This window comes from Ascaphus truei, chromosome 17, assembly GCF_040206685.1.
Source record: "Ascaphus truei isolate aAscTru1 chromosome 17, aAscTru1.hap1, whole genome shotgun sequence".
NCBI classification, from domain to species: Eukaryota; Metazoa; Chordata; class Amphibia; order Anura; family Ascaphidae; genus Ascaphus; species Ascaphus truei.
Window position 1 is genome coordinate 8,262,438 of NC_134499.1, and position 13,830 is coordinate 8,276,267.

A 13,830-nucleotide genomic window follows, 5' to 3' on the forward strand; every position below is an offset into this window, starting at 1 on the left:
TCAGATAGTTTACAGGCAGCAGACAAAGTCCACAGCAAACTCTGACAAGACCGCTGTCCTGTGACTGTGACTGTGGTTATTGCTGAAATAATCCGTCAGGCAGAGTAATATTAACGCTGCCTGCCAGTAACTTTATTATAACAGAGTATCACCCACATGACGGGGCGGGGTCATTATCACACAGTGTGACCTGAAGTCAGTTGGCGGCCGTTGAGTTGCCAAGTGTCCAGTATTGAACCGGGCTGTCCGGCATTTGGACGCTCTGTCCAGTAAAAATGAGAGGCAATGCCCTGGAACAGGATTGTGTTTCCCCGCCTTCAGGCTGCCCGCACTCCTCAGCTGTTGCAACAATGTTGCAATCCTTTGTGGGTTTCTTGGCTTCAGCCAGTTGCCTTGGCAACCCCCCTCCCTGCCTTTTTACCAGGATGGACTGCTCCCCCTCCCCTTGCCAGGTCACTTATGTCTCTAACTCTATTCATATATCTCCATCTCTCCTTTCTGCCCCACTTCTCAGTTCACATGAACTCCTTTCTTACCTGCGTCCTCTGTCACCACACAACTATACCTCCTGCACTAAAACACACCCCTACAAATCATCCTCACACATCCTCTTTCTATCCATGCTTCTCCTCCTCGCTTCTGGGGATATCTCTCCCAATCCTGGTCCCTGCCTTATTCCTACTTGCTCTCGTCCTCGCCTCCCACATACAACTTCTACTCCTTCTGGTGTTAACCCCTCCAACCTCATACCCATCCCCTGCCACCCTCCCTCCTCTCTCCTGTGCCCTTTGGAATGCTCGCTCCCTCTCTAACAAGTTCCTCTCTGTACATGACTTCTTTCTCTCTCACTCCCTGCTTCTCTTTGCTATAACTGAGCCCTGGCTCACTCAGTCTGACTCTGCTCTGGAAGCTGCCCTCTCTTATGGTGGCCTTTCCTTCTCCCACACTCCTCGCACTGATGGCAGGGGTGGAGGTGTGGGGCTCCTGCTCTCCTCTCTCTGCCGTTACCGAACTCTTCCTATTCCCCCCTCTCTTGCCTTTCCCTCCTTTGAGGTTCACACTGTCCAGATCTTCTCTCCTCTCCCTGTTCATGTGGCGGTCATCTATCGCCCACCTACCTCTACTCGCCCCCCTTCTGCCTTTCTCTCTCACTTTGAATCATGGCTCTCTTTCTTCCTCTCCTCAGACTCCCCTGTTCTTCTCCTTGGGGACTTCAATTGCCACATTGATGACCCCTCTCTCCCTTGGGCTTCCCACTTTCTTTCTCTAACCTCTTCTTTTGGCCTTCAACAGTGGACTGCAGCCAGCACCCACAAGGATGGCCACTACTTAGACCTGGTTTTCACTAAAAACTTCTCTCTCTCTGATTTCTCCATTTCCCCTTTTCCTCTCTCTGACCATCACCTCATCTCATTCTCTCTATATCGCTTCTCCCCTTCTCCACCTCCATCTACCCCCCGGTTCTGCAGAAACCTGCGCTCTATTCACTTACCTGACTTTGAGTCCACGTTACACTCCTCCCTCTCCTCTCTAAGCTCTGCTACAGACCCTGACAAACTGGTCAGGAACTACAACTCTGCCTTGTCCTCCTCTCTTGATCTACATGCCCCGCTTTCTCTCTGCCGCACTTGCCCTTTTAACACTAGACCCTGGTTAAATTCCCATACGCGCATGCTGCGTTCCTCCACTCGTTCCTCTGAACGCCTCTGGAGGAAATCTCATACTCTCGCAGACTTCCTTCACTACAAATTTATGCTATCCTGTTTCAACTCTGCCCTCTCGCAAGCTAAACAAGCCTACTTTTCTTCACTAATCAACATGCACAAGTCTAACCCACGCCAACTGTTCTCTGTCTTTGATACTCTACTCAAACCACCCTCAGCTGCCTCTCCTTCCTCCATCTCCGCTCAGGACTTTGCTGACTATTTTAAGGAAAAGGTGGAATCCATACGTCAGAACATCCCCTCTGTTTCTTCCTCCCATCCTACACCTCTTCCTAACTCTCCTCCTGCCTTCCTTGACTCTTTTTCCACTGTCTCAGAGGAGGATGTGTCGCTGTTGATCGCCTCTTCTCCCTCTACCACTTGCCCTCTTGACCCCATTCCCTCCCATCTCCTAAAACCTCTTGCTCCTACTATAATCCCTACGCTCACGCACATTTTTAACTCCTCCCTCTGCTCTGGAACCTTTCCATCCTCCTTCAAACATGCAACAGTAATACCATTACTCAAAAACAGCAAGCTTGACCCTACCTGTCTTTCTAACTATCGGCCTGTCTCCCTCCTGCCTTTTGCCTCTAAACTCCTTGAACGTCTTGTATTCGCTCGCTTGCTCCATTTTCTCAACACCTATTCTCTCCTAGGCCCTCTACAATCTGGCTTCCGCACTGCTCACTCCACGGAAACAGCCCTCACTAAAATAACTGACGACCTCCATGCTGCCAAAGACAGAGGTCATTACACTCTGCTCATATTACTCGACCTCTCTGCAGCATTTGACACCGTGGACCACCCTCTTCTCCTTCACATTCTACATACTCTTGGCATTCGGAACAAAGCTCTATCCTGGATCTCATCCTACCTCTCCCATCGTACTTTCAGTGTCTCTTCTGCTAATACCTCCTCCTCCTCTATTGATCTCTCTGTGGGGGTACCCCAGGGCTCTGTCCTGGGACCTCTTCTCTTTTCTCTGTACACACTCTCTCTAGGTGACCTAATAACATCTTTTGGGTTTCATTATCACCTCTATGCTGACGACACACAAATATATTTCTCAACACCCGACCTTACACCTGCTGTACAAACCAAAGTTTCTGAATGTCTCTCTGCTATATCATACTGGATGGCCCTCCGCCGCCTTAAACTCAACATAGCTAAAACAGAGCTCCTCATACTTCCTCCCAAACCTGGCCCTACTACCTCCTTCCACTTTACTGTTGGAACTACGATCATTCACCCAGTAGCCCAAGCACGCTGCCTTGGGGTCACACACGACTCCTCTCTCACATTTGCCCCTCACATTCAAAACATTTCTAAAACCTGTCGCTTTTTCCTCCGCAATATAACAAAGATACGCCCTTTCCTCTGTTGCTCGACTGCTAAAACTCTGACTCAGGCCCTCATTCTCTCCCGTCTTGATTACTGTAACCTCCTGCTGTCCGGCCTTCCTGCCTCTCACCTGTCTCCCCTACAATCTATCCTTAACGCTGCCGCCAGAATCACTCTACTCTTTCCTAGATCTGTCTCAGCATCTCCCCTCATGAAATCCCTCTCCTGGCTTCCGATCAAATCCCGCATCTCGCACTCCATTCTTCTCCTCACTTTTAAAGCTTTACACTCTTCTGCCCCTCCTTACATCTCAGCCCTAATTTCTCGTTATGCACCATCCAGACTCTTGCGTTCTTCTCAAGGATGTCTTCTTTCTACCCCCTTTGTATCTAAAGCCCTCTCCCGCCTTAAACCTTTTTCATTGACTGCCCCTCACCTCTGGAATGCCCTTCCCCTCAGTACCCGACTAGCACCCTCTCTATCCACCTTTAAGACCCACCTTAAGACACACTTGCTTAAAGAAGCATATGAATAGCACTGTGAATATTCTGAACACATGGCACATAAAGCTTGGCCCCCTGCAGATGCACTTACCAGAACTCCCTCCTACTGTCTCTGTATGTTCTCCCTACCTACCAATTAGACTGTAAGCTCCTCGGAGCAGGGACTCCTCTTCCTTAATGTTACGTTTATGTCTAAAGCACTTATTCCCATGATCTGTTATTTATATTATCTGTTATTTATTGGATTACCACATGTATTACTACTGTGAAGCGCTATGTACATTTATGGCGCTATATAAATAAAGACATACAATACAATACAATACTTAGATACAGCACAGTCTTTCAGCAACAGCAGTAAACATTTGTTTTTGTCTTATCTGTTCGTGGTGGGAACTCGGTCCCAAGTGTCCAGGCAAATCCTCTGGTACTGTGATACTTGGAGGGGCCGTCCACCCCGAAACTGGATACCGGGGAGCAGCGATACCCCCAGCCTCCAGGCTCTAAGGAGAGAGAGTGAAATGCAAAACCTCTCTGCTCTAAATACCTGTGCATGTGATTAGAAGAGCAGGTGAGGGAGAACTAGACCCATTGTAATCTGTGGTCTGGATTTTCCATCCAGCTGCCTGAGTTAATGGGAAGCTGTGGAACTGATCATTTTTAACTATTCCTGCACTTTCTGACCTAAAATGGGGCAGAAAGCTGCCTAACATCTTTGGACTATGTCACAATGTGTATACCGGTATTACCTCTCTGGGTGTGTATGTGTATACCGGTATTACCTCTCTGGGTGTGTATGTGTATACCGGTATTACCTCTCTGGGCGTGTATGTGTATACCGGTATTACCTCTCTGGGCGTGTATGTGTATAGCGGTATTACCTCTCTGGGCGTGTATGTGTATACCGGTATTACCTCTCTGGGCGTGTATGTGTATAGCGGTATTACCTCTGGGCGTGTATGTGTATAGCTGTATTACCTCTCTGGGCGTGTATGTGTATACCGGTATTACCTCTCTGGGCGTGTATGTGTATAGCGGTATTACCTCTCTGGGCGTGTATGTGTATACCGGTATTACCTCACTGCGCGTGTATGTGTATACCGGTATTACCTCTCTGGGCGTGTATGTGTATACCGGTATTACCTCTCTGGGCGTGTATGTGTATACCGGTATTACCTCTCTGGGCGTGTATGTGTATACCGGTATTACCTCTCTGGGCGTGTATGTGTATACCGGTATTACCTCTCTGGGCGTGTATGTGTATACCGGTATTACCTCTCTGGGCGTGTATGTGTATACCGGTATTACCTCTCTGGGCGTGTATGTGTATACCGGTATTACCTCTCTGGGTGTGTATGTGTATACCGGTATTACCTCTCTGGGCGTGTATGTGTATAGCGGTATTACCTCTGGGCGTGTATGTGTATAGCTGTATTACCTCTCTGGGCGTGTATGTGTATACCGGTATTACCTCTCTGGGCGTGTATGTGTATACCGGTATTACCTCTCTGGGCGTGTATGTGTATACCGGTATTACCTCTCTGGGCGTGTAAGTGTATACCGGTATTACTTCTCTGGGCGTGTATGTGTATACCGGTATTACCTCTCTGGGCGTGTATGTGTATACTGGTATTACCTCTCTGGGTGTGTATGTGTATACCGGTATTACCTCTCTGGGCGTGTATGTGTATACCGGTATTACCTCTCTGGGCGTGTATGTGTATACCGGTATTACCTCTCTGGGCGTGTATGTGTATACCGGTATTACCTCTCTGGGCGTGTATGTGTATACCGGTATTACCTCTCTGGGCGTGTATGTGTATACCGGTATTACCTCTCTGGGCGTGTATGTGTATACCGGTATTACCTCTCTGGGCGTGTATGTGTATACCGGTATTACCTCTCTGGGCGTGTATGTGTATACCGGTATTACCTCTCTGGGCGTGTATGTGTATACCGGTATTACCTCTCTGGGCGTGTATGTGTATACCGGTATTACCTCTCTGGGTGTGTATGTGTATACCGGTATTACCTCTCTGGGCGTGTATGTGTATACCGGTATTACCTCTCTGGGCGTGTATGTGTATACCGGTATTACCTCTCTGTGCGTGTATGTGTATACCGGTATTACCTCTCTGGGTGTGAATGTGTATACAGGTATTAACTCTCTGGGCATGTATGTATATACCGGTATTACCTCTCTGGGCGTGTATGTGTATACCGGTATTACCTCTCTGGGCGTGTATGTGTATACCGGTATTACCTCTCTGGGCGTGTATGTGTATACCGGTATTACCTCTCTGGGCGTGTGTGTGTATACCGGTATTACCTCTCTGGGCGTGTATGTGTATACCGGTATTACCTCTCTGGGCGTGTATGTGTATACCGGTATTACTTCTCTGGGCGTGTATGTGTATACCGGTATTACCTCTCTGGGCGTGTATGTGTATACCGGTATTACCTCTCTGGGCGTGTATGTGTATACCGGTATTACCTCTCTGGGCGTGTATGTGTATACCGGTATTACCTCTCTGGGTGTGAATGTGTATACAGGTATTAACTCTCTGGGCATGTATGTATATACCGGTATTACCTCTCTGGGCGTGTATGTGTATACCGGTATTACCTCTCTGGGCGTGTATGTGTATACCGGTATTACCTCTCTGGGCGTGTGTGTGTATACCGGTATTACCTCTCTGGGCGTGTATGTGTATACCGGTATTACCTCTCTGGGCGTGTATGTGTATACCGGTATTACCTCTCTGGGCGTGTATGTGTATACCGGTATTACCTCTCTGGGCGTGTATGTGTATAGCGGTATTACCTCTCTGGGCGTGTGTGTGTATACCGGTATTACCTCTCTGGGCGTGTATGTGTATACCGGTATTACCTCTCTGGGCGTGTATGTGTATACCGGTATTACCTCTCTGGGCGTGTATGTGTATACCGGTATTACCTCTCTGGGCGTGTATGTGTATACCGGTATTACCTCTCTGGGCGTGTATGTGTATACCGGTATTACCTCTCTGGGCGTGTATGTGTATACCGGTATTACCTCTCTGGGTGTGTATGTGTATACCGGTATTACCTCTCTGGGTGTGTATGTGTATACCGGTATTACCTCTCTGGGCGTGTATGTGTATACCGGTATTACCTCTCTGGGCGGCTGTGTGATTTCCCTGAGCAGGGCTGTTGCTAGTGGGCTGGGCAGCTTCCTCCATCCTGATTGGCTGCTGCTGAGGTGTCAGGAACCAGGGGGTTGGGCCAAGGAGAGGAGTAAACAGCATGGAGTGAAGAGAGGTGTGTGTGTGTGTGTGTGTGTGTCAAGCGCGTCGCACCTTTTGCCATTGTGTCTAGTATTTGTGGAGATGCCGCCTGGTCGCCCTATTGGCAGGTGTGGACGTAGCAGAAAACGACATTTAATGTAAATATATACAGTATCTGCCAAGTCCCCATTGTATCCACATATCTGTTAGGGGATTCGAGATTTACATTTCCACCATCAGAAGATTTTAACCCTCTCCTATACTATTGGAGAGAACTCAACCCCCCATGGTCCAAATAATAGAGTTATGGAGATCCCTGGACCCAAAAAAGGGCATATTATAATGGGGAATTTCTGTTCTTTATCAGCGAGACCCCACTGAAATCTCTGAGACGCTGATGCTAAAAATCAGTGAGACCTACAGATAAAAATCAGTGAGAGTGACCGTGTGTGCAATTGTGAATAATAATTCATTGGGATTAGAGTTTGAAAAACAATCTCCTGATGACCCGGAGGCAGAGAGCTGTACACCACCCGCAGGCACTTGTGTGGTTATTGCATCTTTCACAAATAAAGTATAAAAAAAAGGACAAAAAAAATAATACAGAAATGCAGGGACCCTGGTTAAACCTGTAACTTTTATTCACTTATCCATACACAGAAAAACAAAAACATTCCGACCGGTTGTAGGCCGCAGTAGAATGAGAGATCACAGGTACACCACCTAACAAGGAGAGTCGCCCACCCCACCAAGCTTTTCCGACACTCCAACGGCTCATTTGAAATGGCCATTCCCCATAAAGCAAAGCATTCTGGGTATTTAGCAAAACCAAAGAGGCGGCCATGTTGACTGTTCAGAATTAGGTAGCCTAGAAATTCCAGCAGACATGTTGCCCCATACTTGTGGCAGCCTTGTGACGTAGCAACACGCGGGCTCCATCTTGCTCACCCCTTATTGCTCCTCCATTGGGAGATCTTGTGCTCAGGTTTGGCGCGGTAGAACCATTCAGCCCAGGAGCCATCGTAGATGGCGGTGTCTTCCTTGCCCAGGAGGAAGGCGGCCAAAGCTATGTGACAGGCGGTGACACCTCGGCGACAGGTGACCGTCAGGGGCTTGGTCAGGTCGATGCCCTTCTCTTGGAATAGATGGCGGATCTCATCGTGAGACTTCTGGTAACCTTCCTCCGTCAGGAGGCTGGTGAAGGGGAGGTTCACGGAGCCAGGGATGTGCCCGGGATCAATGCCTGGAGGAAGGGATGAGTGGGAGGTGAGAGAGTGTGAGGGACAGTATGTATGTACAGTATGTATATCTTTATATAGCACCTTTAATGTACATAGCGCTTCACAGCAGTAATACACGTGATAACACATAATAGGAGTCCCTGCCCTGAAGAGCTTACAATCTAATTGGTAGATAGGAACGTACAGAGACAGTGGGAGGGTGTTCTGGTAAGTGCATCTGCAAGGGGCCAAGGTCGATGTATGATGCGTATAGTATCAGCCACGGAGCTACTCATATGCTTCGTTAAGCAAGTGTGTTTTAAGGTGGGTCTTAAAGGTGGATAGAGAGGGTGCTAGTCGGGTATTGAGGGGAAGGACATTCTAGAGGTGTGGGGCAGTCAGTGAGAGGATTAAAGCAGGAGAGGGCTTTAGATACAAAAGGGGTAGAGAGAAGACATCCCTGAGCAGAACGCAAGAGTCTGGATGGTGCATAACGAGAAATTAGGGATGAGATATACAGTAAGGAGGGGCATTGGGGTGTATAGTGAGATGTAAGGAGGGACAGTATAGTGAGATATTAGGGAGAGATGTAAGGAGGGACAGAGGAGGGTATAGTGAGAGATTAGGGTGAGATGTAAGGAGGGACAGAGGAGTGTATAGCGAGATATTAGGGTGAGATGTAAGGAGGGGCAGAGGAGGGTATAGTGAGGAATTAGGGTGAGATGTAAGGAGGGGCAGAGGAGAGTATAGTGAGGAATTAGGGTGAGATGTAAGGAGGGGCAGAGGAGAGTATAGTGAGGAATTAGGGTGAGATGTAAGGAGGGGCAGAGGAAGGTATAGTGAGATATTAGGGTGAGATGTAAGGAGGGGCAGAGGAGGGTATAGTGAGGAATTAGGGTGAGATGTAAGGAGGGGCAGAGGAGAGTATAGTGAGGAATTAGGGTGAGATGTAAGGAGGGGCAGAGGAGAGTATAGTGAGGAATTAGGGTGAGATGTAAGGAGGGGCAGAGGAAGGTATAGTGAGATATTAGGGTGAGATGTAAGGAGGGGCAGAGGAGGGTATAGTGAGGAATTAGGGTGAGATGTAAGGAGGGGCAGAGGAGAGTATAGTGAGGAATTAGGGTGAGATGTAAGGAGGGGCAGAGGAGGGTATAGTGAGGAATTAGGGTGAGATGTAAGGAGGGGCAGAGGAGAGTATAGTGAGGAATTAGGGTGAGATGTAAGGAGGGGCAGAGGAGGGTATAGTGAGGAATTAGGGTGAGATGTAAGGAGGGGCAGAGGAGAGTATAGTGAGGAATTAGGGTGAGATGTAAGGAGGGGCAGAGGAGAGTAAAGCCTTAATAGTGCAGAGGGGAATTGAGTGTGAGATACAGGATTTGATAGGAATCCAGGAGAGCGTAAGGGACGGTGGGGGCGGGAGGGAGAGAAAGCGTGGGAGGGACAGCGTGCGCAGGAGGAAGACAGCGTGCGCAGGAGGGAGACAGCGTGCGCAGGAGGGAGTGCGAGGGACAGCATGTGCAAGAGGGGAGACAGCGCGAGGGAGAGAGTGTGAGGGGGACAGCACGCGCAGGAGAGGGGAGACAGTGTGCGCAGGAGAGGGGAGACAGCACGCGCAGGAGAGGGGAGACAGCACGCGCAGGAGAGGGGAGACAGCACGCGCAGGAGAGGGGAGACAGCACGTGCAGGAGAGGGGAGACAGCACGTGCAGGAGGGAGAGAGTGCGAGGGACAGCACGCGCAGGAGGGGAGACAGAGAGCGTGGGGGGATAGCGCGCGCAGGAGGGGAGACAGAGCGCGCGGGAGAGAGCGTGGGGGGATAGCGCGCGCAGGAGAGGGGAGACAGCACGTGCAGGAGGGAGAGAGTGCGAGGGACAGCACGCGCAGGAGGGGAGACAGAGCGCGCGGGAGAGGAGGGAGAGCGCGCGGGAGAGAGCGTGGGCAGGGGGGAGACAGAGAGCGTGGGGGGATAGCGCGCGCAGGAGGGGAGACAGAGCGCGCGGGAGAGAGCGTGGGGGGACAGCGTGGGCAGGAGGGAGAGGGCGTGAGGGAGAGAGTGATGGTATTAAAATAAATAAGTGAATGCATACCTTTAAGATCTGCTAGATCGGCATACAGTATGTTACGCTGGGTACAGTTAGTACTGTATATACAGAATCCCGCATACATACACTGCTATATACAGAATCAGACTCATAGACACACTGCTATATACAGAATCAGACTCATACACACACTGCTATATACAGAATCAGACTCATAGACACACTGCTATATACAGAATCAGACTCATAGACACATTGCTATATACAGAATCAGACTCATACACACACTACTATATACAGAATCAGACTCATACACACACTGCTATATACAGAATCAGACTCATACACACACTGCTATATACAGAATCAGACTCATACACACACTACTATATACAGAATCAGACTCATACACACACTGCTATATACAGAATCAGACTCATACACACACTGCTATATATACAGAATCAGACTCATACACACACTGCTATATATACAGAATCAGACTCATACACACACTACTATATACAGAATCAGACTCATACACACACTGCTATATACAGAATCAGACTCATACACACACTGCTATATACATAATCAGACTCATACACACACTGCTATATACAGAATCAGACTCATACACACACTGCTATATACAGAATCAGACTCATACACACATTGCTATATACAGAATCAGACTCATACACACACTGCTATATACAGAATCAGACTCATACCCACACTGCTATATATACAGAATCAGACTCATACCCACACTGCTATATACAGAATCAGACTCATACCCACACTGCTATATACAGAAACAGACTCATACCCACACTGCTATATACAGAATCAGACTCATACACACACTGCTATATACAGAATCAGACTCATACACACACTGCTATATACAGAATCAGACTCATACACACACACTGCTATATACAGAATCAGACTCATACACACACTGCTATATACAGAATCAGACTCATACACACACTGCTATATACAGAATCAGACTCATACACACACTGCTATATACAGAATCAGACTCATACACACACTGCTATATACAGAATCAGACTCATACACACACTGCTATATACAGAATCAGACTCATACACACACTGCTATATACAGAATCAGACTCATACACACACTGCTATATACAGAATCAGACTCATACACACACTGCTATATACAGAATCAGACTCATACACACACTGCTATATACAGAATCAGACTCATACACACACTGCTATATACAGAATCAGACTCATAGACACACTGCTATATACAGAATCAGACTCATAGACACATTGCTATATACAGAATCAGACTCATACACACATTGCTATATACAGAATCAGACTCATACACACACTGCTATATACAGAATCAGACTCATACACACACTGCTATATACAGAATCAGACTCATACACACACTGCTATATACAGAATCAGACTCATACACACACTGCTATATATTCAGAATCAGACTCATACACACACTGCTATATATACAGAATCAGACTCATACACACACTGCTATATATACAGAATCAGACTCATACACACACTGCTATATACAGAATCAGACTCATACACACACTGCTATATACAGAATCAGACTCATACACACACTGCTATATACAGAATCAGACTCATACACACACTGCTATATACAGAATCAGACTCATACACACACTGCTATATACAGAATCAGACTCATACACACACTGCTATATACAGAATCAGACTCATACACACACTGCTATATACAGAATCAGACTCATACACACACTGCTATATACAGAATCAGACTCATACACACACTGCTATATACAGAATCAGACTCATACACACACTGCTATATACAGAATCAGACTCATACACACACTGCTATATACAGAATCAGACTCATACACACACTGCTATATACAGAATCAGACTCATACACACACTGCTATATACAGAATCAGACTCATACACACACTGCTATATACAGAATCAGACTCATACACACACTGCTATATACAGAATCAGACTCATACACACACTGCTATATACAGAATCAGACTCATACACACACTGCTATATACAGAATCAGACTCATACACACACTGCTATATACAGAATCAGACTCATACCCACACTGCTATATACAGAATCAGACTCATACCCACACTGCTATATACAGAATCAGACTCATACCCACACTGCTATATATACAGAATCAGACTCATACCCACACTGCTATATACAGAATCAGACTCATACCCACACTGCTATATACAGAATCAGACTCATACCCACACTGCTATATACAGAAACAGACTCATACCCACACTGCTATATACAGAATCAGACTCATACCCACACTGCTATATACAGAATCAGACTCATACACACACTGCTATATACAGAATCAGACTCATACACACACTGCTATATACAGAATCAGACTCATACACACACTGCTATATACAGAATAAGACTCATACACACACTGCTATATACAGAATCAGACTCATACACACACTGCTATATATACAGAATCAGACTCATACACACACTGCTATATACAGAATCAGACTCATACACACACTGCTATATACAGAATCAGACTCATACACACACTGCTATATACAGAATCAGACTCATACACACACTGCTATATACAGAATCAGACTCATACACACACTGCTATATACAGAATCAGACTCATACACACACTGCTATATACAGAATCAGACTCATACACACACTGCTATATACAGAATCAGACTCATACACACACTGCTATATACAGAATCAGACTCATAGACACACTGCTATATACAGAATCAGACTCATAGACACACTGCTATATACAGAATCAGACTCATACCCACACTGCTATATACAGAATCAGACTCATAGACACACTGCTATATACAGAATCAGACTCATACACACACTGCTATATACAGAATCAGACTCATACACACACTGCTATATACAGAATCAGACTCATACCCACACTGCTATATACAGAATCAGACTCATAGACACACTGCTATATACAGAATCAGACTCATACACACACTGCTATATACAGAATCAGACTCATACACACACTGCTATATACAGAATCAGACTCATACCCACACTGCTATATACAGAATGAGACTCATACACACACTGCTATATACAGAATCAGACTCATACACACACTGCTATATACAGAATCAGACTCATACACACACTGCTATATACAGAATCAGACTCATACACACACTGCTATATACAGAATCAGACTCATACACACACACTATCTGTTTATGTAGAGAGCAGGATAAAGCATTGAAATGAATCACGTTGCACATTATAACCGTGTTTTTATGCTATAGGACAGGTTTCTACATCTCGCCTTACCTCGTCCAATGAGAACACAGCCGTGCCTCATTAGCATAATATATGCAGCATGTCACTGCCCGACCAGTATAAAGGGCGGGCTTGGAGTGGCTCCAGCGCTGACCCTGTGAAACCAACTCAACTGTGGCAAGTAACACAGATCAAGAAGCTTCCTAAAGTGTGCGACAATACACTCAACAAGAGAACTTGGAGTAATGAGGCTCAAGCCTCGGTATCCAATATCACCACTGACAGATTTAATCTGTCAGTCAGAACAGAACGGTCAGCTCCAGCTTGTTCTGAAAGCCTGCGCAGTTTGTGTTTACCCAAAGCTTGGCAGCACTCCCTGAGCGTC

General features: G+C 46.7%; 1 protein-coding gene across 6 annotated transcripts in view; it reads right to left on the reverse strand.

Annotated features, from left to right (window-relative positions):
- Positions 1–7,434: 7,434 nt before the first annotated feature.
- The window catches only part of TST (thiosulfate sulfurtransferase), a 28,219-nt gene continuing 21,823 nt past the window's right edge, over positions 7,435–13,830 (reverse strand). For all 6 annotated transcript variants that reach the window (XM_075573835.1, XM_075573838.1, XM_075573836.1 and 3 more), the window contains one exon: positions 7,435–8,059. In XM_075573835.1, the coding sequence (XP_075429950.1) occupies positions 7,761–8,059 (299 nt within the window). In that variant the 3' untranslated portion in view covers positions 7,435–7,760. The remainder of the gene's footprint in view (positions 8,060–13,830) is intronic.